General features: G+C 55.3%; 2 protein-coding genes across 4 annotated transcripts; one reads left to right on the forward strand and one right to left on the reverse strand.

The window, feature by feature from the left end:
- Positions 1–347: 347 nt before the first annotated feature.
- Positions 348–10,955, reverse strand: THOP1 (thimet oligopeptidase 1). The gene is made up of 13 exons (XM_084276262.1): positions 10,848–10,955; positions 9,565–9,768; positions 7,157–7,305; positions 6,629–6,736; positions 5,475–5,577; positions 5,158–5,318; positions 4,894–5,029; positions 4,426–4,792; positions 3,991–4,192; positions 3,718–3,904; positions 3,277–3,405; positions 2,853–2,989; positions 348–2,758 (listed from the first exon to the last, which is right to left on the reverse strand). Exons 1-13 carry the CDS (start codon positions 10,861–10,863, stop codon positions 2,600–2,602), a joined length of 2,058 nt encoding a protein of 685 aa, XP_084132388.1. The 5' UTR covers positions 10,864–10,955; the 3' UTR covers positions 348–2,599.
- Positions 10,956–12,677: 1,722 nt separating this feature from the next.
- Positions 12,678–24,766, forward strand: SGTA (small glutamine rich tetratricopeptide repeat co-chaperone alpha). 3 transcript variants are annotated; one of them, XM_084276270.1, is made up of 12 exons: positions 12,678–12,696; positions 13,765–13,915; positions 14,971–15,074; positions 15,266–15,350; positions 16,845–16,944; positions 19,133–19,237; positions 19,428–19,566; positions 20,376–20,438; positions 20,852–20,889; positions 21,931–22,020; positions 22,881–23,004; positions 23,335–24,766. In XM_084276270.1, the coding sequence occupies exons 2-11, from the start codon at positions 13,816–13,818 to the stop codon at positions 22,993–22,995; spliced, it is 939 nt and encodes a 312-aa protein (XP_084132396.1). In that variant the 5' UTR covers positions 12,678–12,696; positions 13,765–13,815; the 3' UTR covers positions 22,996–23,004; positions 23,335–24,766. The 3 variants fall into 3 exon arrangements, with proteins under 3 accessions (XP_084132396.1, XP_084132397.1, XP_084132398.1); XM_084276271.1 differs by having other exon boundaries at positions 23,506–24,766; XM_084276272.1 differs by lacking the exons at positions 12,678–12,696; positions 13,765–13,915 and adding an exon at positions 14,724–14,806.
- Positions 24,767–24,848: the final 82 nt, after the last annotated feature.

Here is a 24,848-nt window from a genome sequence, read left to right on the forward strand (position 1 = left end):
TGCAGGATGTGCTGGACCACAGCTTCTTCACCCAGGTGTGGGGTCGGCCGTGGGTGTGGGGGATGACACAGTGGGGACAGAGGGGTGTCACAGCCTCTCCCTCCCCAGGGCTTCACGCCAGACACACTGCCCTCCCGTGCCTGCCGCTCAGTGCCCATCTTCCTGGGACAGGATCCACTGTGCCGACTGCTGCGGGAGGCTGCCGCTGTGCTGGTGAGGGGGTGTCTGTGCTGGGAGCACCAGGACTCACCACCCTGCCACACCAGCCCGGTGAGGACCATGGCAAACAGCCTTCCCCACTGCAAAGGAGCGGCTTCCTCAGCAGGACGGGAGCCACAGCACAAACATCCGCTTAGGAAAAACTTTATTAGTGTTAGGAACTGTCTAAAATCCAGTCATTGAAACAAGCAGGGCAGGACGTGACCATTATGAACAGCACACACACACACACCAGTTTGCCTTTAAAAAGGTTAACGGAAAAATACCCAACCGAACCCAAAAGGAACCCCCCCCCCGCCCCACCAACTGGGGGCCGTGGAGCTGGGGACTTGGGGGGGACAAGGTGCAGCTCCAAGGAGCCCAGTGCCCGGTGCTGTTCCCGGGCATCACCTGTGCACAGGGAACAGCAGCTCTTGGAAAGACATCAGGTTGTTTTCCCCCCCAAACCCTGGCTCTGCACAGCCAGCAGTGCCTCTCTCCGCACTGCCAGCTTGGGGGCACCAGAGGGTGGGGTGGAATTATCAGTGGCCTGGGAAAAAGAGGGGGGAAAAGTGCGTGGTTTCCCTGTTTGGCTTCGGTTCTCTCCCTCGAGAGGAGGAGTCTGAAAGAAAACCCTGAAAGCTCAGTAAAACATGACACTTAAAACACCCACAGCCTCAACTCGAGAGCGCCCGGCCCTGCGCAACCGGCACCGGGGACAGACGCTCCCCTATGCCTAAAACAGAGGGTGGGGACAAAGACAAGATGCTCAACGTGACCCCAGCAAGCACCAAGGAGCCGCTCCGCTGTTTACGGACTAAGAAGGGATCAGGGAGGGAGGATGTCACCAGCTTTCCTGCCTCGCCGGAGAGGGGGTCTGGGGGAGGGAGGTGACAGCAAGGATTTTGTCTGCATTTGGGGTGAGTTCTCTGCCAACGCGCCAGGGGAAAGCCAGAGCTGCTCCAGTGACACAGCCCAGATGGGAGGAGAGGCCAAGGGATCCACTCTTGGTACCCCACACGCTGGGGGGAACCCACCACTCTCCTCCAAGGTCCTCAGCTCCCCTCTGCTACCGAGGAAGCAGCTTCCTGCCTTCCACCTGCCCCACACACTCGCTGCTAAAAAACCCTTTGTGGGCCATACAAGGTTCCTATGTGAGCCATACCCAAAACTGGCCTTTGCTTTGGGGTCAGTGTTCTCCCCCCAGCAGCTCTGACCCACAGCCCCACACGCATCGGCAGAGCCGTCCTGCCTGGGAGGAACGGCACGGCAGAGGCGAGTGAGCAGAGGGAGGCACACCACGTCACCCCACATCACACAGGCACCAGTTTTAGGGTTCTTGAGGACAGGGTGGCAGCTGGAGGCTGGGGGGGTGGGGTTGGGGGGGGCAGGTGGCACAGCCCAGCTGCTCCCCAGGCTGGGCAAAGTGCTGGCTGGTGTCCCCCAGCTCGGCGCCGCAGCCGGAGCCTGGCACAAAGCCCACTGGGTATTTTTATCCCCAGCATCTGTGTTGTTTGAAGCTGTCCTCTATTTTTTTTTTTGGGGTAGGATTTTCCACAGCCCTCCCCTGTCCCCCCAACCCCAGCTTAGAGGTGACAGCAATAACAGCACACCCTGTGCAGCCACGACCCACACCCAGGAGGCATCGGTTGCCCTAAGCCAGCCCAGGGTGTGAGGCCCCAGGAGCTCTGATGTAGCTTGAGGGAGGATAACCCCCCCCCCTTCCCCACCCTAAGGATGGATGTCAGTGTGCAGGGCCCTGGCTGTGCTCCTCAGACCCCCTGTTCTGAGGGAAGCTGTGCTGGCTATCTCTGCCCCCCCTCCCAGACCTGCTGCAAGGGCAGGAAGGACGAGGGGCTTGGGGCAGGTTATCACAATGGGCTTTGAGCTTTGGGATTCTGCAGCTGCCTAAAGACAGGGAGAGCGTGACCCCCACTCCCTGAGACAGCTCCTTGGGCCGCTTGTTTTGTGCTCAGAAGAGTAAAGTCTGTGCTGGGGCACAGAACAAGCTGAGCTGGGTGGGAAGTCTCATTTCTTAAAAAACCCAGGGATTTAAAAACAACGGTTCAAGTTTGGCACCTCCTCTCACCCTCCTCCCTGGCTATCAGAGAGGCCAAAACTCCCCCTCGTGCAGAAACGGGGTTCAAAGTTCAGCCAATTTGTGTGGGCTGGGTGACAGAGGCCATTCAGCTCCCTCTGCAGGGCTGTCACCCAAGAGCCCTGCTGAATCCAGCTCCTGAAGCCCAGAGTGAGCTTGGAGCGGGATCCTGGAGGAGCAGCTCTGGGCAGGGCTTGGCCCTGGGTGCATTTGGTGACAGAATTACCGGGTATGGCGTGGCCTGGGAGGACTGGTGCGTAGACAGAGGAGCTGGCTTGACTCAAAACAGGCTGGAGCAGCTCTTCAGCAGGCTGAAGGCAGCGAGTTGCTCTCCACCTTCAGTCCTTTGCTGGCCAGGAAGGCGTCTTGCTTGGGCTCACGGCCCAGGAACTTCCTCAACATGTCACAAGCATCCAGGGAACCTCCAGGATGCAAGATGCAATTCCTGTAATCCATGCCCACCTGGCAAGGGGAGAGAGAAAAGAGCCTGATGCTGCAGTCTCCTACCACCTCTGGCAGGGAAGGCAGCCTCTGTGGCATGGGGCATCCTCCCTACCTTGCAGTTCATGATGCCCTCCTGCTTGAAGCGCGTGTGGAACATGTCCATGGAGTACACTTCACTCCAGAGGTAGCCGTAGTACTGGGCATCGTAGCCACCGGCCAAGTGGCCGAACGTAGCGGGCATGTTTGTACCTTCAAGGGTTAAGGGAGGGAAAGGGTGTTAATAGGAACCACTCACAGCATGGGAAAACCCCTCCTGTGCTGTGAACACGCCAGGGAAGGCGCTGGGTCAGTTTGTTCACCATCCCAGGAGAAAGAGAGAACTTTTTCCTGGGTGTTTTAGCCTGGTTTCAGCCCTGCTTTTCCAGGAACCAGCACAAATTGAGCCAGCCTGAAGCCCCAGCCTTGAGAAGAACCTGCTGAGCCAAGCTTGCAGGCCAGGCCTAGAGAGAGAGCGAGCACCCCGAGCCCCTGGGTACCTGGGGTGGCAGGGACACCCAGCACCTCTTCACACAGCCGGGCAAACACCTCCTCAGGGTCGGCCTTCGTCTGGGTGTGCAGTGCCTGGTCCACCTTGGCCAGGACGATCTGACGCAAGTTGAAGAGCCCTGTTCCAGGAGGGAGAAGGTGAACTGAGCAGGCAGGAGCGTCTCCAAGGCCAGGCTGCAGCAGGGCAGGCTGCTGGACTCCCACAGTCCTCCCCACAGGCAACTTCTGCCCCATTTTCCTAGAGCAGCCCAGTCCAGCAGCACCCACTCAGGACTAAGCTGCATCACCTACACATGCATGATCTCTGCCTTTACCTGGCTGGGTCTCGAAGGATCCCCTTCCCCTCCCCACCATGGGGGACGGGCAGAGCCCCACAATGCTCCCCTCCAGCCCACCTTTGCTGGCTCCCACTCCCCTCCACAGCGACGCACCGGTGTTGGCTTGCCGGGATTTAATGAGCTTCTCCAACAGCTCATCAGGGATGGGGCTTCCAGTTTTGTAGTGCTTGGACATACGCAGCAGCGGCTCCTTCTCCCACACCCAGTTCTCCAGCATCTGTGACGGCGCCTCGACAAAGTCCCGCTCCACGTGTGTCCCACTGAACATGGCAAACTCCGCCTAAGAGACAAGGACAAGCTCAGAGGGGGCATCGTTTAAGCCCACAGCAGAAGTGGCAAGAAGGGAGCCAGCCAGCCCAGCCTCACCTGAGAGCACAGCTGGTGCATGACGTGCCCAAATTCATGGAAGTACGTCTCCACTTCATCGTGTTGCAGCAGGGAAGGGGCATCCGGTGTTGGTTTGGTGAAGTTGGCCACCATGGCAGCCACTGAGATCTGCCGGCTGGAGTCTGGCAAGAGGCAGCCTGGCTGCAGGCCAAAGCAGGCTGCATGCCCGTACTTCCCCTCCCTAGGCCAGGAAGAGGAAGATCAGGGATCTTACAGGATGCTACAGGGATTCCCCAATGCTGCCAGCCACAAGCCACCGTGCCAGGCAGCGTGGTCCTGCTCAGAGCAGAAGCTCCTGGTGATTCACACCAACCCCACCCGATGGCACCTCGCTCCCTCCTTTCCTCAGACACACACCAGGCTCTGCTCTCCCTGCCCCCTCTTCCCTCCCTTCACCTTGGCCCAAGGTCTCACCGTGGGTACAGGTCCAGGTAGAATTTGCCGATGGTCTCCCCGGAGGAGGTGTCCTTCACGGTGTAGAGCTGGACATCCTCGTGCCAGACCTGAGCCTTCTCTTCCACGTGGAAGGTGAGCCCCAGCAGCTCTTGGTAAATGGCCAGCAGGCCCATAGTGACCACCTGCATGGGGAAGTACTCCTTCAGCAGATTCTGGTCCACGCTGTACTTGGTCTCCTCCACCTGGTTCATATAATAGCGCATGTCCCAGGCATTGATGCGGTTGTCAAACTCCAGACCCCGCTTCTCGCACTCTTTCTTCTTCAGGTCAAGGATCACAGCCCGTTCCTTCTCCCCAAGGGGTTTCAGCTTCTGGGCCAGCTCATCTAGGACAAGCAAGGCAGGCAGGGTTAGTGCCTGGGGCTGAGAGCAGCACAGCCAGCCCACTGCACGTCCCTGCTCTTCCCCACTCAGCCAAGCGCCTTACCCAGGAACGTGGCCACCGTCTTGCTGCTCTTGGCCATGTTCATCTCCAGCACGAAGTCAGCGTGCGTGTTGAAGCCCAGGAGGCTGGCTTTCTGAGCACGCAAGTCCACCAGCTCCTTGAGGATCAAGCAATTCTCCTGCAAGACAGACAAAGAGCAAGGTGGGGAAGGAAGCCCAAGCCCCGCTTTGGGAAGAAGCACAAGAGCTCAGGTGAGAACCCCTTCAGTGTCTGGACCTGGCCTGGCAAGTGGCAAGGCCCACCTACCTCTTTGCACCTGGAGTTGAACATTTCCTCCACCTTCCTCCTCGTCTCAGGCACGTAGCACTTCTTCAGGAGAGGGAAATAGTGTGGGTATTTCAAGGTGACTTTCAGCTTGCCATCCTCTGTCTTCTCCAGGGAGTTCAGGAAGTCCTCGGGGAGCCCCCCTGAGAAAAGAGCCAACGGGATCAATGGAGAGCCCAGCTCTCTCCAGAAACACCAGCTCTGGGACCGAGCACAGGAAAAGGCTCTTGCTTTTTGGCCAGAGGAATCCAGGCACTCAGAGCCACCCCAGCAGAGCCCTAAACCTGAGCACTCCTTACCTAGTTCCTCCCTGGAGAAGGGCAAGTAGGTGGTGTCTTCGTTGAGGTTCTTGTTGAAGTCTATGCAGAGGACACTCAGCTTTTTCTTGATAGCTTTGATTTTCTTTAAAACACAGACGAAGAGGGACAAGTCAGCCCAAAGGGAGGGAGTCAAACAGCACTGCTCACCTTCTCCAGCCACCAGCCTGCCTGCTGACTGGCCCAGCAGCCTGCACTTGGCTTTGGTTCAAACGCAACGCTGCAGAATTAATCGCACGCAGGAGGCTGAACGCTCCAGCCCAGAACAGGCTCCCTGTGATCCCACCTGGCGGGAGAGCAGCCACCTCAGCAAGGTCCCAACTGCCTCCTGCCAGCTCAGGAGCTGCAGGTGTTGAAGCAACAACCTCCTTCTACCCCTTATTTCATTTCACCTTCCCCTCTATTTTTAACCCAGCTCCTTCATCGAACGGCTGGGATAAAAGAGGGAGACCCCGAGCAGCTCAGCGCCGCCGCAGCCCGCTCACCCCATCCCTGATGGCCCCACTGCACATGGGGACTGGGTGCTGCTCCCAACTCCTCACCCACCAACTCAGCTTGTTGGCGGCTCCCCCCAACTCCCAGCGTCCACTCCACTTTGTAAATGTCTCCCCCTCCAACCCAAGGGAAAGGAAAAAAGAGGGGCAGAGACAACACCCAGCACTCCCCAGGTCATGGGAATCAGGGTGAGATGCAGGAGCCTGAGCCTCAGCCCTCTGCTCTAACACCACACTGTCCCCTTAGCCCTGCAAGGGCAGCTCTATCCATGCTCATGTTAAGCCTGAAGGGAGCTTATAGGCAGGAGGGGATTCGACTTTTTAAAAGAGCAGATAATGGCAGGACAAGGGGGAATGGACTAAAGCTGAAGGAGGGAAGGTTTAGATTAGATATTAGGGGGAAGTTTTTTACAGAAAGAGTGGTGAGGGGCTGGAACAGGCTGCCCAGAGAGGTAGTGGATTCCCCGTCCCTGGAGGTGTTCAAGGCCAGGTTGGATGGGGCCCTGGGCAACCTTGTGTAGCTCCAGGCCTGGAGGTTGGTGGCCCTGCCTGTGGCAGGGGGGTTGGAGCTCTGTGATCCTTGGGGTCCCTTCCAACCCAGACCATTCTATGATTCTATGATTCTAAGCCCTGTGCTCTCACCTCCTGTGTTTCCTCAGGGAGATGGAGACCGTTTCTTTTCCCCAGTTTGATCAGTCTCTCTAGGTATCTCTTTGCTTCAGGCTTCAGTGAAGCGCTCTCTGCTTTCTCCTGTGAAACAAAACCCAGGAGCAAGGGGAACAGCAGGATCAGGCATTGCACAAGCTTGGTTCCCGAGAGCAGTTATAGGCTGTGGGAACACCAGTGACTCAGAAGCAGGTGGAAACACCCCACAAGGTTTTTGGATTGGCCTATTTGTTGTTACTGGGTTGCTTTAAACCCCTTTAAATGACATTATTGCAGCGTTTTTCAGGGTGTCAGCCAGCCCCTTCCCTGCACCAACGCTGAGGGGGCAGAGCCCTCCAGCCCCAACCCCCCAGTTCTCACTAACAGCTGGGCCAGTCCACCACGGTCACCACATCATTCACTTCTAAGTTTTAGAACAGGGGAAAAGGGTTTGTTGTGACCCCAGGAGGTTTCAGTGCCCCGTGGAGGGCAGTGACCTCCAGAACATTCCTCCCAGGCACGCACCTGGAGCCAGACAATCCTCTGGTACACGTCCTGCCTCATGCTCATCTCCACGTCGAACTCTGAGAGCTTCTTGTCAGCCTCAGTGCTTGCAGCACGGATGTCTTTGCAAGGAGAGACGTGCTGGGGGAAATCCAGCATGTTCCGACGGACTGGGAAGGCAGAAGAGGGGTTACCACAAAGGCAACACCTTCCCAGCCCAGCCCTGCTCAGCACAGAGCCTGTGTTAACTGGGAACCAGTTGGTCCTGGTCGCCCCTTCCTCGCTGCTCACTTCCCACCACCCTTCTTAAAAACCTCCCAGGAATTTCATGCCTCTCAGACCCCACCCAGCACATCCCAGGAGTCCCATCATGTTGTGACTCCTCTTCCTTAGAGGACCAGGCTGGAAGTGACACGTGGTTACTGCAGATGGTTCTGAGAAGCCACCGTGTCCCAGGCGTGCTCTGTCCTGACATACACACCATATCCTGGGGTGCATCCAGCATGGAACAGCCAGCTGGGCCAGGGAAGGGACTGTCCTGCTCTTCACTGCGCTGGGGTGGCCTCACCTCAAGTCCTGGGGGCTGTTTTGGGCACCACAGGACATAAGAAGGACATAAAAATACCGGAGAGTGTCCAGAGGAGGGCAGCGAGGACAGGGAAGGGTCTGGAGGGGAAGGGTCCCAAGGAAAGGCTGAAGGCCCTGGGGTTGTCCAGCTTGGAGAAGAGGAGGCTGAGGACAGACCTCATGGGGTCTGTAGCTTCCTGCCGAGGGGAGCGAAGGGGCAGCGCTGATCTCTCTCCTCAATTTGGGGACCAGGGATGGAACCCAAGGGAACAGTGTAAAGCTGCACCAGGGGACAGTCAGGTTGAGCACTGGCACAGGCTCCCCAGGGAAGGGGTCACAGCCCCAAGCTGGGCTGAGGGCAAGAAGTGTCTGGATGATGTGCTCAGCCCCATGCTCTGACTTGGCTGGTCCTGTGTGGAGCCAGGAGTTGGGCTTGATAGGCCTTACAGATCCCTTCCAGCCCTGGAGATTCCATGATTCTGTGATATTTCCATTTCAGAAGTGAAAACAGTAGGACTGTTCCCTTCCACCATCTCTGCACCTCCTCAACCAACACAACCCCAGCAGGAAGGCGCTGCCCTCCAGGCAGAGAACTCTCCCCCCAAGCAGAAGGTGAGCAGCCAGCAACTCTCTGTTGCCCAAAAAAGTGCTGACAGTTCTGCTGAAGTGAACATTACCCCTGCTTAGTAAGGGCTTTTCCTCTTATTTTAGGTACCAGAACTCAAAAGGGAAGAAAGAAAAGGTTTGCAGCCTGGCTCCTGCTTCACAGGGACCTGATGCCTCAGAACATGGGAGGTCAGGACAGCGAACGTGCTGGGAGGAGGGAAGGGGGGGAAAGGTGCTGGGAGGAGGGAAAGGGGGGAAGGTGTTGGGAGGAGGGAAAGGGGGGAAGGTGCTGGGAGGAGGGAAAGGGGGGAAGGTGCTGGGAGGAGGGAAAGGGGGGAAGGTGCTGGGAGGAGGGAAAGGGGGGAAGGTGCTGGGAGGAGGGAAAGGGGGGAAGGTGCTGGGAGGAGGGAAAGGGGGGAAGGTGCTGGGAGGAGGGAAAGGGGGGAAGGTGCTGGGAGGAGGGAAAGGGGGGAAGGTGCTGGGAGGAGGGAAGGGGGGAAGGTGCTGGGAGGAGGGAAAGGGGGCGAAGATGCTGGGAGGAGGGAAAGGGGGGAAGGTGCTGGGAGGAGGGAAAGGGGGGAAGGTGCTGGGAGGAGGGAAAGGGGGGAAGGTGCTGGGAGGAGGGAAAGGGGGAAGGTGCTGGGAGGAGGGAAAGGGGGGAAGGTGCTGGGAGGAGGGAAAGGGGGGAAGGTGCTGGGAGGAGGGAAGAGTGGTTGCTGCCTGACTTTGGCACTCTACTGCTGTAAATAATTAAGACAGAGATCTATCAAAGGCCGTGTCATTCACCAGCACGCTGCAATCACCCTAAAACAACAGCAGTGTTTAAACAAGGCCCAGAGAGAGACATTCACCTGCTGCCTTAGGGGGGATGTTAGAAAAAAGCTGAGGGTTGTGTTTAGATCCCCTGAACCCCTTCTTCCTCCTCCTAAAGCCCCTCAACACATGAAAGCAGGGGACAGCCTTGAAAGCCTGGCTGCTCCCCCCCCACAGCCCATCCTGCTGCCAAAGTGCTGTCCTTGTTTCACACTCGCTCTTCCCTTCCAAACCCACTCTGCTCTTTGTACTTACATCTGGCTGTATAAACATGACCTGGAAAAAAAAAAACCAACAACCCTCACCCCACCCCCAACTACCCCACTGCAAGGGACCCACGGGAAGGGAAAAGGGAGGTGTCAGTGCAGAGCAAGAACACCCCAAAATCTTAGTGACAACACGTTGTTCTCTTGAAAGGCAGCGCTCCCTCTCAGAGTGTGTACCTGTGTATTCCACCTCCACGTCTGCCAGCGCCTTGAGGGTGTTTTCATAGGACACCTCGCCCTGCTCCTGGGAGCCCACGCGGTCGTACACCAGCTTGGTCCTCTCTGTCAGCTCTGCAGCCATGGTCTCTATCTGCTCGGCTGTCAGGTCCCATCTCAGCTGATTTGCCACCAGCCTGGGAGACTGGCTGTCCACAACGTTACCTGGGGAGGAAATGCTGGGTGAGATAGGGTCTTACACGGGGCTGGAAGGAAATTCCAGCAGCACAGCTAAAGCTTGATAAAAGCACTTAATGGAGAGGTCCAGCAGATAACCAGTGCTGATGGGCAACTGGGCTCCCAAGGACCCAGAGTGCTGGCAGTAATCAGCAGCCGGATTATGTTCTGGGCAGTGGTTATTTACCTTCACAGCCCTGCCAAGGCCTGTACAGAAACCTGAGCCCCTCCCTGCTGCTGGCCTGGTAGGTGCCTCTACCCACGGGGGGGTGGTAGGGAGGGGGTGGCTGTTACAGCCCTGGGAGAAGGTTGTGCCCTGCCTGGGGCTGGAGTTGTGGGGCAGAGAGGGGACAGCAGGAAAGTGTGGCCTCCCTGCATGGCCCTTGGGAGGCTGTCCCTGCCCCCCTCCTCCTGCCCTCGGCCCTCTCCTGCCCCCGGCCCCCTCATCTCCTGCCCCCGGCCCCCTCATCTCCTGCCTCCAGCATCCTCCACCAGCTCCCCCATCTCCTGCCTCCAGCCCTCTGCTCCTGCCCCCCCATCTCCTGCCTCCGGCCCCCTCCTCCTGCTCCCCCATCTCCTGCCTCCGGCCCCCTCCTCCTGCCCCCCCATCTCCTGCCTCCGGCCCCTTCCTCCTGGCCCCCCATCTCCTGCCTCCGGCTCCCTCCTCCTGCCCCCCCCCATCTCCAGCCTCCGGCACCCTCCTCCTGCCCCCCCATCTCCGGCCCTCTACTGCTGCACCCCCCCCCCCCCTCCCGCCCTCTGCTCCTGCCCCCCCCTTCCTCCCACCCCATCCTTCTCTCTCCTCCCGGCCCAGGCCCTCTCCTGCCCCGGGCCCTCTCCTCCAGCCCTCCCCACCTCTTTCCCCCGGCCCTCTCCCCCTGCCCCCGGCCCCTCTCCCCCTGCCCTCCCCACGACCCCCCCTCCACCTCCTGCCCCAGGCCCTCCCCTCCTGCCCCCTCCCTCTCTCCCCCAGCCAGCCCCGCGCCCTCGCCCCCTCCACCCCGCCGCGTCCCTCTGGCGCCCCCTCGCTGCGCGGCGCAGCCCCCCCCACCCCCCTCCAGCGGTACCTGTGGGGGGGGCCATGCCGGGGGTACCGGGGGCGCTGCCGAGGCCGGGAGGAAACCGTGCCGGCCCCACGCACCGAGCATGTGCCCCAAACCATAGAGGCGGGGAGGGGAGCGAGCGGCCGGGCCGGGGGGGATTGTGGGAGAGTGGAGGACCGAGCCGCTCCCCCTTCTTCCCTCCACCCTATCCAGGCCGGGAGGAGCGGCCCCGTGTGCCCGCCCGTGTAGAGACACATCCCGGCCACCAGCCTGGGCGGCCGAGCGGTCACCCACGGGTCCGGGCTCGTCATGCCTCGGGCAGCCGGAATCAGACCCCCCCCCCAGGCTGGGTGACTCTGGGGCAGGGGTGCTGCCCTGGGCACACAGGGGATGGTTCCTCTGGCTGCCTGCGCCGGTTGAAGCCGAATTCCTCGGGTTTTATACAGATGAACTCCACACGTTCGTTATAATTTCTAAGAAAAGGCAGGGTTATGGAAATTATCCCCAGGAGGAGTCGTTTACATGAACTCCTCGCTGGTAGAGCATGCGCAGGGACACTCAGGGGGCTTCTGGTGGGCTTCAGGGATGAAGGCTGGACGTCTTCCTCTCTCAGCACATGCTCTTTGTGGTTTTCTCCAGAGTTTCTAAAACACAGACCGGTTAGTGACCCTTTTTAGCTGACAGCAAGATATGTTCTGTCATTGGTCTCATGATTTATGACTCCCCTGCCGTCACTTTCTTTGCCTTTGGGGCTGTTCTGCTCTTGGGGGTAGATGTAGCTGCCCTCACCAACCAGCTGTCCTGGTTTCGGTCAGGATGGAGTTAACTTCTTCTGTAGCAGCGGATGGAATGCTGTGTTTGGGTGTGAAAATGGGAGCAGTGCTGATAACACCCTGATGGTTTTAGTTGTGGTCAGGCAGTCAAGGACTTTTTCAGTTCTTCTTATTTCCCTATTAATGAGAAAGGAAGGGCAAAGCCAGGACAGGTGACCCAAACTGCCCAAAGGGGGTATTCCATGGCAATTACATCCTGCTCAGTATAAAGGGGGCTGAGGGGAGGAGGAGGGGGCAGCTCCAGGACGCGCGGTTTTTTGGGGGACGGTCGGGTTCAGGGACAGCTCTGGGTGGCACAGCCTGAGCTGTGGGTTCAGTGAGAAACTGCACTGTGTATCAACAGTTTCATATATTTTTTTGCTCTAAAGTCCTGTCAGCATTGTTATATTTTATCTTTCTGCTATTCTAGTAAACTCTCCTTATCCCAACCCACGGGCTTTTGGTTTCTTGGGTTTTGGGGTTGTCATTTGCCCCTTCCTTCTCCCTTCCCTTCCCTCACTCCCCCCCCACACTTCTCCCCCTCCTCTTTTCCTTTAAGGAGCAGGCAGCTGCGTGGATCTCGGCTCTCAGCCGGGGTGACACCACGGCACCGGCTCACACAGCTACAGCCACATTCCCCTGAAACCCAACCCACATCCGCTCCGACAAGACGCACCCTCTGCTCCCGTTAAAGCCGCATTAATTGCCTCTTCCGCCCCATCCCTATCGACCCGCTCGCCATCGTTACACGGCAGTGAATCTCCCGGCCGCCGAGAGCATCACCCTGACCCGGGGGGGCTCCCACCCGTTCCCATAGCAACGTCTATGGTACGGAACCCGGGGGCGGGGCCACAGCGGCGCGCACCGCCTTTGCCCCCCCCACCCTCCGGCGACGCGGCTGCGCATGCGCCAAGTCCTCAGGGCCCCCCCTCCTCCCCCCGCGTTGTCTCCGCCTCCTGCCTGTATAATGACGGGGCATCGCGCAGGCGCGCTCTGAGCGGGAGCAGCGCGCATGCGCGGTGTTGAGCCCGCCCCGGCCGAGGAGAGTGTCGGGGCAGCCGGTGAGCGGGGCGGGGGCGTGGGGGGGGGGAGGGGGGTGGGTTGGGCCGGGCCGGGCCGCGCTGCGCTGCCCGTCGGCCTCCGGTCCCGACGGGGCAGAGGTCGCGGTGGGGCCCGGTGCGTCCCTCTGCTGGGGGCCGCTGTGGGCTGGGGCCGTGCCGAGCCTCCCCGCCCCCCCGCGCAGGCCGCTGAGGCGATCCCCGCCCGGGCGGGAGAGCCGTGCCGGGCAGTGCCTCAGAGACAGGGAGCCCGGGATACGGGGCGGGGGAAGAGGTGCCCACTCACCCCCGCGGGCCCGGGAGGGGCTCCGGCCTTGCCTGGGGCCGGGGGCCCGGCACTGGCGGTGACCCGAGGGTGTCATTACCCCCGGGCCTGTCGCTGGGCCCCGGCGGCGTTACCCCCGTTAGGCTCGTACACCGGGCGTGTGTCTAAACGCTGAAGCGCCTCAGTGAAGCGGCCCCGAGCCCGGCTGAGCGCTGCGGGGAGGCAGAGTGGCCTCAGCTCAGTCGCGGGGCTGTGCTGGCAGCTGCCTCTGTCCTGCTTGTGGTGGGGTCTGTGCGAAGCCCCTGCCACGGGCTGGCACCTCGCTCTGTGTGTGTGTCCCTGCTCTCCTTCACCAGCCAAGGCTGGTGAGCAGCCTGGAGGGTTGGCAGCCCAGCTCTGCTAACGTGGCAAAGCGCTTCAGGCCTTGCTGTTCCTTCAGACTCAGGTTCTGCTCTGGAAGCAGAAGGCTGTGGGGGGTTTAGTGGTGATCTTGGTGCTCGTTCTGACCAGGCCTGCTCAGAGACATTTCAGTAGCCCAAGGGTTTGTGGCACCTTTGATATCATAGTTCCCTTGGCAGGAGCACTGTGGAGCAGGACTGGGCTGTGCAGCTCACGCTGAAGGTGAATTGAGGCTTGGAGAACTCGTGTAAAGGGGTCGTGGTTAGAACAGAGAGTTTAATGAAGGCTCTGGAAGCCTGGGCCGGTCCCAAACATCTCCCTTATCCTCTGCAGTTGTGCTGGGGGACAGCAGGAGAACAGCTGTTTGACTTCTTATCCATCAAGTCATGTAACTTCTCTCTCTCCAGATCTTTTGGAAGTTGCCAGGAGTTGAAAGAAGCTTCCCACGGCCTCCCGGAATGGCAGACCAGAAACGCCTTGCCTACTCCATCATCCAGTTTCTACATGACCAGCTGCAGAATGGGGGTCTGTCTCCAGATGCTCAGGAGAGTTTGGAAGGTCAGTGGCTCTATGTGCTTCCCTGCTCACACGTTTAGGTGAGCTCAACCCGTGGGGAAATTTGGATGCTCTGTTATTCTCCTCTTCCTCTTTACTTGGCTGGGCTGTCCTAACATCAGACCTTGCTCAAGAGGGCATTAGGGATGCTGATTGCTTGTCTGATGTCTTGGTATGTCCTTTAAAAGCAGATTAGCTTGAGGGAGGGATATACCTGGGATCAAAAGCCTCCCTGACCCCAGGTTTGCGACTTAAAAGTTGTATCTTAAATGAGGTGGGGTCAGGCCCCTCGTGGTGTGAAACCAGAACTTTGTGGCTGTGTGGAAGTGTTTTATTCTTGCAGAGTGCTTTTCCCATTCAGCTGTTTGCCCAGCAAATAGCCCTGGAGTGTTTGTACAGGCTTTTTTAGAGAGCTGTGATGGGAAAAGATCTGCTTTAAGGAGCTTACACGTCAGTCTTTAGCCTGTGCTGCTGGGAGAGCACAGGCACGTCTGCAGAGTGGTGGGTACATTCCTGAGCAAGGCAGGAGGAAGGGGTTGGGTAGAAGGAGAGGTTTACTCACTGACCTTTTGTGCTGTAAAATAGGAGGTGAGAGTTTCCAGCTCTGTGATGCTGCTGGGGTTCCTCTCTGGGGTTCCTCTCCGTGCTGGGAACACCCACCGGGTGCCTGATGAGGGAGGAGGTGATCAGTTGGTGTCACCTCTGGGAAGGGACTGCTTCCTGGAACCTGCACACCTCCCCTTGCTCTTTGCTGCCTGCAGCTGTGGGAAGGCAAACAAAGTTCCAGTTTGGTTAACTTCTACCCCCAGCACCTGCTCTGGAGACACCTGAGGGAGTTGTGACCGACTCAGTCCTGGTGCCAGTGTGTGCCCAGCTCAGAAGCTTGAGTGAAATGTAAGGGCACAACCCAAATACCAAGTGTGGTGTGTTGAACTGTGTGGTTCAGGGTGTGGGTTTGCTTCTGGTATGCTCAAAAGTAAGAAGTTCAGGTGCTGTGGGAAGAAGGAAAGTGTTTAGATGGCATGGGGCAAGCTAATGACCTGACTCTTCTTGTCCAGTGGCCATCCAGTGCCTGGAGACAGCATTTGGGGTCTCGATGGAAGACCAAGGCCTGGCTGTGTCCCAGACTCTTCCTGAAATATTTGAAGCTGCTGTAGGAAAGGTGAGCAAGTGCCCTAAACCAGAGCTGAAGCAGTGAGCTCTGCTGGATGTCTGTGGTGGTGCTGCCCCCTCGGAGGCGTGTGGGGGTGAAATGTTTTGGGCTTTGGAGGAGCTGGTGCTTGGGAAGGTGGGGAGGGTGTCCTACACCTCGGTGGGAATCCTTATCACCCATGTTCTCCCTTTCCTTGTAAGGAGCCTGAACACAGCAGAACAAACTCAGAGCCTGTCACCCCCTCTGAAGATGACATAGCTGAAGCTGAAAGACTCAAGACTGAAGGTAACCTCCTCTGGAGCTGGTGTATAATGAGCTGTTGGTGATAATGGGCAGGGAGGCTTAATTCACTCAGCAGCTGGGGAATGCTTGGAATGAGGAGGGGGAGAAAGCCTACAGATGGGATCAGCCCTTTCATTTCTGCTTGTTCCTCTGCTCGTGCTCCAGGAGTGTGTGTAGGTTGGGATAATTTCCCTGCCCCAGAGCCCAGGCAAACATGACAGCTGGGTCAGCATTTGCTGTGTGCCAAGAGGGGTGTCTTCCTGCCCAGCTCACCTCTGGGCACTGCCTTCTCTCTGCTGTGCAGGAGGGTGGGATTCACACTGCAGTGCAGGGAGCTCTGAGTGTGGTGCTGCTGCTCCACTGAGGGTGCCCAGGGGGGCTGGCAGGATTGGGCAGCCTGGTGATGGGAAATGGGGTTCCATCTGGCTGGTGGCCAGGCACTACTGGGGTTCCCCAGGGCTATGTTTTAGGCCTGGTTCTTTTTAATGTTTTCATAAATGACCTGGACTCAGGACTAGAAGGTGTCTTAAGTAAATTTGCAGGTAACACCAAATTGGGAGGAGCTGTTGGGTCTGGGAGTGGAACAGCCTTACAGAGAAACCTGGACACACTGGAGGGCTGGGAATTCACCAAACATGGGAAGTTTAGCAAGGGCAAGTGCCAGGGTCTGCACCTGGGAAGGGGCAGCCCTGGATGCACATCCAGCCCAGGGGATCAGATGCTGGAGGCTGGCTGTGCCAAGAGGGGTTTGGGGGTCTTGGTTGGCAACGAGTTACCTGTGAGCCAGCAGCGTGTCCAGGTAGCCAGGACCCCGTCCTGGGGTGCATCCAGCCTGGCATGGCTGGGCCAGGGAGGGATTATCCTGCTCTGCCCTGTGCTGGGGCAGCCTCACCTCCAGTCCTGGAGGGGAAGGGTCCCAAGGAGAGGCTGAAGGCCCTGGGTGCTCAGCCTGGAGAAGAGGAGGCTGAGGGGAGGGAAACCTCAGGCTTCCTGCTGAGGGGAGTGAAGGGGCAGCACCGATCTCTCTCCTCTCTTTGGGAAGCAGGGGTAGAGCCCAAGGGAACAGTGTGAAGCTGCCAAGGGAGGTTCAGGCTGGGTGTCAGGGAGAGGTTCTGTGCTGAAAGGGGGTCGTGCACTGGCACAGGCTCCCCAGGGAAGGGATCACAGCCCCGAGCTGGGCTGAGGGCAAGAAGCATCTGGACAGTGCACTCAGTGCCGGCTCTGACCAGGCTGGTCCTGTGTGGAGCCAGGAGTTGGGCTCAACAGGCCTTATGGGTCCCAGCTCAGGAGATTCCATGATTCTGTGATGACCAAGACACGAGTCCCCAGCTCACTGCTGAGCAGCACTCACACTTGTCAGCAGTTAGACCAGCACAGCTTGTAAGCGGTTGGCTTCTCTCTCGCTCTATTTTCTTAAATAGAACATAGATCCTGGCCTGTTGCTGTCATTTGTCCCCATTTTTCACCTTCTAATGAGCCTTCCCACCATCTCCTCAGGAAATGAGCAAATGAAGGCAGAAAACTTTGAAGCTGCTGTGTCTTTCTATGGGAAAGCCATCGAGTTGAACCCATCCAACGCTGTGTATTTTTGCAACAGGTACCAGTTACTTCTTTCTCCACCCTCTGCTTTTGTTCTTTGTGTTTAGATCTAAGACTCTTGAATGATCAAAATCCTGTTTTTTCCCTTTGGCTACAATTCCATAGGCTGCCTGTTGTGGTGCTTGGTCTGTGTGTGGCTGTGAAGCTCACAGTGCCACCCTCCCCTCCTCTAGACAGGCACAAGTGTAGGCATTGGAGGAGATGGGATGTCTGCTCTCAAGCAGGGAACCCTGAGTGGGATGGGGAGCCTGGGTTTGAGAGGCTGTGTTGGTAATAAGAACGAAGGGGTGTGTGGTGGTTTAGCCCTGGCTGGAGGCTGAACACCCACCAAAGTCAGTCTATCACTCCCCTTCTTAGTTGGACAGGGGAGAAAATATATATTAAGAGGCTCAGGAGTCAAAATAAGGACAGGGAGAGATCATTCTGTCATCCACAGCATGGGCAAAACAGACTCAACACAGAGTGAAGAGGGAAAACTGTCTAATTTATTACACTACACTAGAAAGAACAGTGAAAACCAGAGTTGGGAGTGTGACCAGATCTTAAAACACTTCCCCCCACTGCTCCCTTCTTAGCAGACTTTAGTCAGGATTTTGCTCCCTTCTTCCCCCTGCTCACAGTACAGGGGGGCAGGGACTGGGAAAAAATGGGGTTTTTTGTTACTTCTTCATGAGCTGTTTTCCTCTTTCAGATCTTAAAACACCTCTAACCTTCCCCCCCAGCTCCATTCTTAGCAGATTTCACTCTAGTCATGATTTCACTCCCTTCTTCCCCCCCGATGGCAGCACAGGGGGGCAGGGGCTGGGAGATGGGGCTTTGCTCAGTCCCTTGCAAGTTGGTTCCTTCTTGGCTGGGGAGGGGGGGTGGCATTTATTCCACACCCTCCCCCTGCTGCACTGTGGGGTCTCACCCACAGGAGATAGTCCTCCACCAACTTCTCCAATGTGAATCCTTTCCCCCAGGGCTTTATCTCTTTATCACAGTGGCTCTCAGTCCCAGTCCTCCACAGGATTCCAACCCTCCCCCAGCAAACCTGTTCTGATGTAAATATCCCCCCTCTCATCTCTGTGTCTCTGATTCTCCTCATAGCTGCAAGTGCTGGCAGGGGTCACAGCATCTCCTCTGTGTCTCCACCTGCTCCATCCAGCATGGAGCCCCCCATGGGCTGCAGGTGGGGTCTGGGCCTTTCCCATGGGTTTCTCCAGGGGCTGCAGGGGCATCTTTCTCTCCAGCACTTGGGTTGCTTCCTCCCCCTCCCTTCTCTGGCCTTGGTGTCTGCACAGCTCGTTACATCTTCTCACTCCCTTCTCCAGTGGCAAAATGCAGCTGCTTCAGCGTTGGTTTCTCCTCTGTGTGATTCTCAGAGGTGCTGTGACTATCTCTAGCCACGACTTTGGCCTTAAATTGTCCAAAGTATTACACTGAGGCTGGCAGAAACCTGTAACTGCTGCTTACAGAAACCCTGTCTCAGCAGCACAGCCTCACCAAACTGCAACAGGGTTGAAAGGAGACGAGCTAGAGACTCGTTCCTGAGGGTTGCAGGAGCTGATGCCTGTGGAGATGGAGTACAGAAGCCAGTTTCCTATTTTTCAGTTGGGAGCAAAAGCATTTGACACACAGAGAGACAACTGTCAAGTAAAAGAGACTTTGAATCAGGGTTTGGTGTGGTTATGTGCTTATCCTGGGTGCAGCTGGCTATGTGAGTAGCCTATCTGTGCTCATGCTGATGATGTTGGCCAGGTATTTCTTGGGGCTGGTGCTTTTAGCAGAGCTTTGCTGCACCAGGGTCAGTCCCAGGAGGTTTTGGGGGGCTACCCCTCAGGGTCGTGAGACTGACGCTTCCACGAGCGTGTACAGTGTGAGGGGAGGGAGGTGATAGAGTCATTATGGCTGAAATTGAGGTGTGAAGGAAGCTGAGAGATGGTCTGAGCTAGCAAGTGTGATGCTTGTGTGCCTCCCTGGAGCCCAGGCTCCTCCTGGAAAGCCTGTAAGCAGGACTAAGAGCCTGGGGTTACTCAGCGTAGGAGCAGGACGCGGAGCTGAATGTTTGGCAACCCTAGATAGGGGCTGGATTCATGTCAAGTTCACGCTTGACTTTGCCTTGTACAACAGGGAGGGAACAGGGGTGACCTTGATCTCATGTTCAAGCTGATAAGTCTTTTCTGTGCATCTTTTATTCCCTCCAGAGCTGCTGCCTACAGTAAACTAGGAAATTACGCCGGAGCAGTGAGAGACTGTGAAAGAGCTATAGGCATCGATCCAAACTACAGCAAAGCTTATGGCAGGATGGGGTAAGGAAGAGTGGGGGGTTGTGTGGCAGAATTTTAACTTTCAAAGGTGTAATGGCAGCGACAGCATCAGTGTTGTTCTGCCCTGGAACACCCTGTTAAAAATACCTTGTGTTTGGTGTCTGAGGGCAGCAGGGGAAGGTTGTGATTCCTTCTCGAGCTCTGACTTTTGACTTGCTTTCTGCTCTCCTAGCTTGGCCCTCTCCAGCCTGAATAAACACACAGAAGCTGTAGTTTACTACAAAAAAGCCCTGGAATTGGATCCAGACAACGACACATACAAATCAAACCTCAAAATAGCTGAACAGAAAATGAAGGAGACTCCTAGCCCGGTAAGTTCTCAAACCCCTGCTTGTTAGAGCTGGGTGAGATTAGAAGGGGGCTTCTTCACTGTGAGTGCTCCCTGGCAGAGCCTTCATGTCCTGGGTTGTGTTTAGAACAAAGATCTTGTGTGCAGGTAGAGTGGGGGAGAGAGTTACCGAGTCCTGCTGTGAACCTCTCCACTAAAATCCAGAGAGGGCAACTTCTCTTCAGTCACCTTGGGCTTATTTGAAAGAGCTGGAAAATGAGGCTGAGTGGTTTGAAACAGCAATTTTTGCCTTAAGCACCTTTCTTAAGTCGTCACTACTCCTCAAATCCAGAGCTCTTTCTCTTAGTGACCTGTTGACATCACCACAGGGCATTTTAGGTGGCTTTTTTTCTTCACAGAGGTTTGTTTTTTTTTTTTTCTTAGTAAAAACCTGAAGGTTTCCTAGCTGCAAAGCTGGTGACTGCACTGCTGATGTGCTCTGTGCAGGAACATGCTCCTGTATCATTTTGAAGGGGATTTTAATTTTCTAAAGACCTCTCCAGTGCAGAGATGACCATGTGGATGCATTTAGCTTGGTAGTTGGGGTGGGTTACAGCTGGATGTCTCTCATGTACATGGCTCAGCTGCTGAGAAGTGATCAGTAAGTCGTGGAGGCAGCTGATTACCCTTGGTGATCCCAATTCCCACAGGGCATGGACAGGCTCTTCCCTTTGTTGTGGTTTAAGGGCCACACTCTGATAATGCTGGGAGTGAAATGTTAAAATTCACTGTCATAGGTATTGGGAAGTGAGAGGGTGTCATCATCTGCCTGTGGTTTCTTTATTCTTCCAGACTGGAGGTCCAGGAGGATTTGATCTGGCTGGTTTGCTGAACAACCCTGGCTTCATGAGTATGGTAAATGTGGACACAGATCGTGGCTGGGCTGGGTCTGGTCTGAGTGTTGAGCTGTTGGGGGTGAAACGTGTCAGTACCTGGCTGGGGAAACTCCTCTGTTGCTTTAGCAGATCTCATCTTATGTCTTGGTTTTGGTGTTGCTGTGAGGAAACAGTCCTTGTACTTTAAGGTTGAAGGAAGAGCCAGTGACTTACTGGGAGGCTTCTCCTGTGCTGGATTTGGAAAGGGTTCTGCATTGCCAGCCTTGTCTTGTGTCTTGTGCTGTGCTTCTCTTTGCTATTTTTGTCCTATTGATCTGTTTCCAAGTGTTTCTGCCTTCACTGTGTAGCTGAATGGCACAACATCTGTGGATCTACCCAGTCATTTCTGACTAAACAGGGTGTCATTTTTTTTTCTCTCCCCTCTTTAAATAGGCATCTAACCTAATGAACAATCCACAAGTACAACAGCTGTAAGTTTGATTCCCATCTTGTGTTTTCTCTTTGAAGCCCTTGTTTGAGGCTCTGTGGGTTTGGCATTTGCTGTAGGTCTGAACTGGAGGGGGGAGGGAGGCAGAAGTCCAGAGGGCAACCTCTAAACCCAGTCCAGTTGCCTGAGCTGGTGTGTATTTTGAGTCCTGTGGGCTGTGCTGAGGAGGTATCTTGGTATAAATGTTTGCAGAAGGGAGGCAGGAGAGTTTGTGGCACTGGAACTGGGCTTGGGAAGCTTGTGGGGGGTGAGGGGGTCAGTTTGGCTCTGCTGCACAGTGTTTGTGACCTGGAGACTTGAGTTCACAGCTCTGTCTCAGTTAGAATGAGAGTATTTTCATTCTTTGTGCTGCAGGGTTGTGAGGATCAAATGACAATGATTGTGAGAGCCTTAGGTAACACAAAGCCATAAAATTACAGCACATACCTCTCCTGACCACCCCTTTGAAGCACAGGTAGGATGTGAGTTGGAGACATCCTGAAGCTCATCCTTTGGTGACCACAGGCCACAATTTGGCCAAAGGGCTGAACACCAGCCACCACTTCCATTTGCTTCTGCTGCCTCCTCCTGCTGCTGTTCTGCACCAGATGCAGCCTGAGGACTTCCAGGGGAAGGGGCTGTGTGTTCTGGGCTGTTCCCTGGGAGCAACTTGGTGTTTAGGCTCTCCTGCCAGCAGATCTTTTCTGATGCAGGGCAAGCAAATGGCTTGTGTGAGGAAGGGCAGTGTGTTCATTAACCATAACACAGGGTGTGCACACCAAAGGGGGAAACTCTGGGAATACAGCAACTGTTACATAAACACAACTAAATGGCATAACTGTTATATAAATAGCAGTTACTCTGCTGCAGTTCATGCACAAAGAGTTGTCCTGGAAGTTTCCCTTGCAGATCACTTCCTAACCTGGATGGGAATGTGTTCCCATTATGCTGAGGCTCCCCTCCCCAGTTTAAACCAAACAATTTCCCTGTTTGTGTGTGTGTGTTTGTGTTTTCCTGCCCTGAGCACTGCCTGTTACTTCCACAGCATGTCTGGGATGATTTCTGGTGGCCACAATGCCATGGGAGCAGCAGGCACCAGCCCCTCCACGAACGATCTCGCCAGCCTCATCCAAGCGTGAGTAGGGAGCTTGTGTGTTTCCCCTCTCCTCCTTTGGCAAAGGGATTTGGGGGGGGGGGGCTTTCCTGACCAGAAGTGGAACCTTCTGGTTCATTTAATAGTTGGGTGAACCAGTATTTAAGCCTCTGTTGTAGATTTGCCCCAGTTGAGAGCTGAGCACCACACAGTTGCTTGTTCTTTTAAAAGGAAAGGGGAGGGGGGAAAGTGGGGAAAGGGAAAGGAAAAAACCCCAAACCCAAGAAACCAAAACCCTGTGGGTTGGAATAAGGATAGTTTATTAGAATAGTAAAAAAATAGATACAACAATGCTAACAGGACTTTAGAGCAAAAAATGTATGAAACTGGTGATACACAATGCAGTGTCTCACCAAACCACCCAGCTCAGGCCATACAGCCCAAAGCTGTCCCCAAAAACCCAACTGTCCCCCAAAACAGCATGTCCTGGAGCCGCCTGCTCCTCCTCCCACCAGCCCCCCTTTATACTGAGCATGATGTAATTGGCATGGAGTACCCCCTTTGGCCAGTTTGGGTCACCTGGCCTGGCTGTATCCCCTCCTTTCTCATTAGTAGGGAAATATGAACAACTGAAAAAGTCCTTGACTGCTTGGCAACAACTAGAAACATGAGGGTGCTATCAGCACTGCTTTCATCCTAACTCCCAAACACAGCATTCCATCCACTATTAGAAAAGAAATTAACTCCATCCTAACCAAAACCAGGACAGCCTCTTTTGCTGATCTGAGCTTCTTGGTAGAGATGAGCTTTGCTGTTTGGCTGGAAAGAATTCCCTAGCCCCAGGTGGTGCTTGTGTGTGTGTATGTGGGAGCACTGATAGGCCATTGCTTGTTCTCCTTCAGTGGCCAGCAATTTGCTCAGCAGATGCAGCAGCAGAATCCTGAACTAATAGAGCAGCTACGAAGCCAGATTAGGAGTCGAACTCCAAGTGCCAGTAACGAAGATCAGCAGGAATGAGCACTCCAGGTGAGGCTGTAGCTGGGAGTGCTGCTGTGCTGTTGGCTGGCTGAGCAGGGATTTACCTGTGCTCAGCTGCACTTATCTCATTTGTGCCTTTTAATTTAGCAATTTGGTGTGTGTCCCCTCTGTAGAGACTCAGTTCTCTGCAGCAGCACTGCTAGGGCTGTGCCTCAGGTGCAAGACTCAGCCCTGAGGAGTGGGGAATAAGGAACTTCCCTCACACATTGTGTGACTGCCAAACGAGTTTCGTCACCTGAGTGTTTCACGGTGCTTAAAGGGACTCTTTGTTTTCATAAAAACTGAATTTTCAACTGTCTTGTCTTCCTGTCTCTGCAGCACAGTCCGTGGGAACTATGTTTTTTGCTTTAAAAACTGGAAGCCATGTGCGTGTTGCCCATTTCTTGAGTTGGAAGTGTCCAAGAGGGGGAAAAAAAAAAAAATAATGGAAAAACAAAATACTTTGTATGACCTGCATGATAAAGACAGATTCACGCTTTCTTTCCCTAGTCTGTCCCTGCTCCTCCCCCTCAAGCCTTTCCATTAGTTTCTTCTGGAAGATCCAGCAAGCTGAACACAAACCAGCACCGACAGTCTTTCTAATGAACTCAGAAAACTAACTTACACTGTTACATTTCTATGTTATTTGCTACATGGGGAATTTTTTTAACCCATTTTTGAAGAACGATGCACTCTTGGCTACAGGACACCTTCACTTTCCTACCCCACATGCCACTTCAAAGAAGTGTTCAAGTCCTACCTGACCCCACGTCCTGCCCTGGTTAATCTTCCTGCCAGTTAAGGAGCGTTTGAACTCTCTGGGGAACCCTGGGATGTTTTCTCTTCCAGGAAGACTGTTGATTTAGATTCACTACGCTTCTCATTCAGGTCTGTAGCAACTTTGCCAGCGTTGTTAATCCCCAGGAGCGTGGTGGTCGCCTCTGGAAGGTCAGTGTAAAGGTGCTGGAGTTGGGGACTGGCCAGCGTGACCGCTCCTTGAGCCAGAGCTCCCTGGTGTGCTGCTTGGGGTTCTTTCCCAGTCCTGACAAAACTTGTCTAGTAACTTGTTTAGTAATCTTGGCTACGTTGGAGTGATCCAATCTGTGAACTAGTCAGGTCCACAGTAAGAAAGATAATGATGTTTTTGGTGTTTTAAAAGGGGGTTTTCTTGGGGTTTTTTTTTTTTTAATCTTTTATGCATGTAAGTAATCAACCAGGTTGACTGTGCTAAGGTAGGAGTAGAGGGCATCTGAGTAGAGTGAAAGGAATGAAAATGCTGCTTAGATACTCAGAAATCAAGTGGCTGCTGGCTCAAGGTCGGTGGGGAGTGATTACCCCTCAGCACATGTGTGAGATGAGGGGATCCCGTAGCCATCCCCACCACCCTGCAGCTCTCCACCCCTCTAGAGTAACCCTTGGGCGATCAGAAAGCTCTGGCAAATTCCTGTAGAAGTCACTAGTTGAAGCTGGAAGATTTTTCTTTTGATATTGACCTCAGAATTGGTTTGGTTTGGGGTTTTGGGGGTGGGGTTTTGTTTGGGTTTTTTAAGTAGCTCCTTGTGGGGAAGGTGTGTTTGTGGCCGAAAAGCATCTGGTCTGAGGGTGTGAGATGTGAAACACCCGGTCAGCAGACCCGGTGGTGTGAGTGAGCAGGTGGATCTGAAGATGAATACCAAGGAAAAAAAACAACAAAAAAAAAGATTTGTAAATGCTCCATAAAGTAATATGTGGTTAATGTAACTTGTGAAGAATAAAATATTCGGACACTTTCTTTGTTATCCCTCTTGCCCAGTTGGATGAAGCAAAAAAACAACCCCCAAACCATTCCAGGCTCAGCTGTGGGGCTGTGCTGA

The sequence above is a fragment of the Gallinula chloropus genome (genome assembly GCF_964237585.1).
Source record: "Gallinula chloropus genome assembly, chromosome: 28".
Taxonomy (NCBI): Eukaryota; Metazoa; Chordata; class Aves; order Gruiformes; family Rallidae; genus Gallinula; species Gallinula chloropus.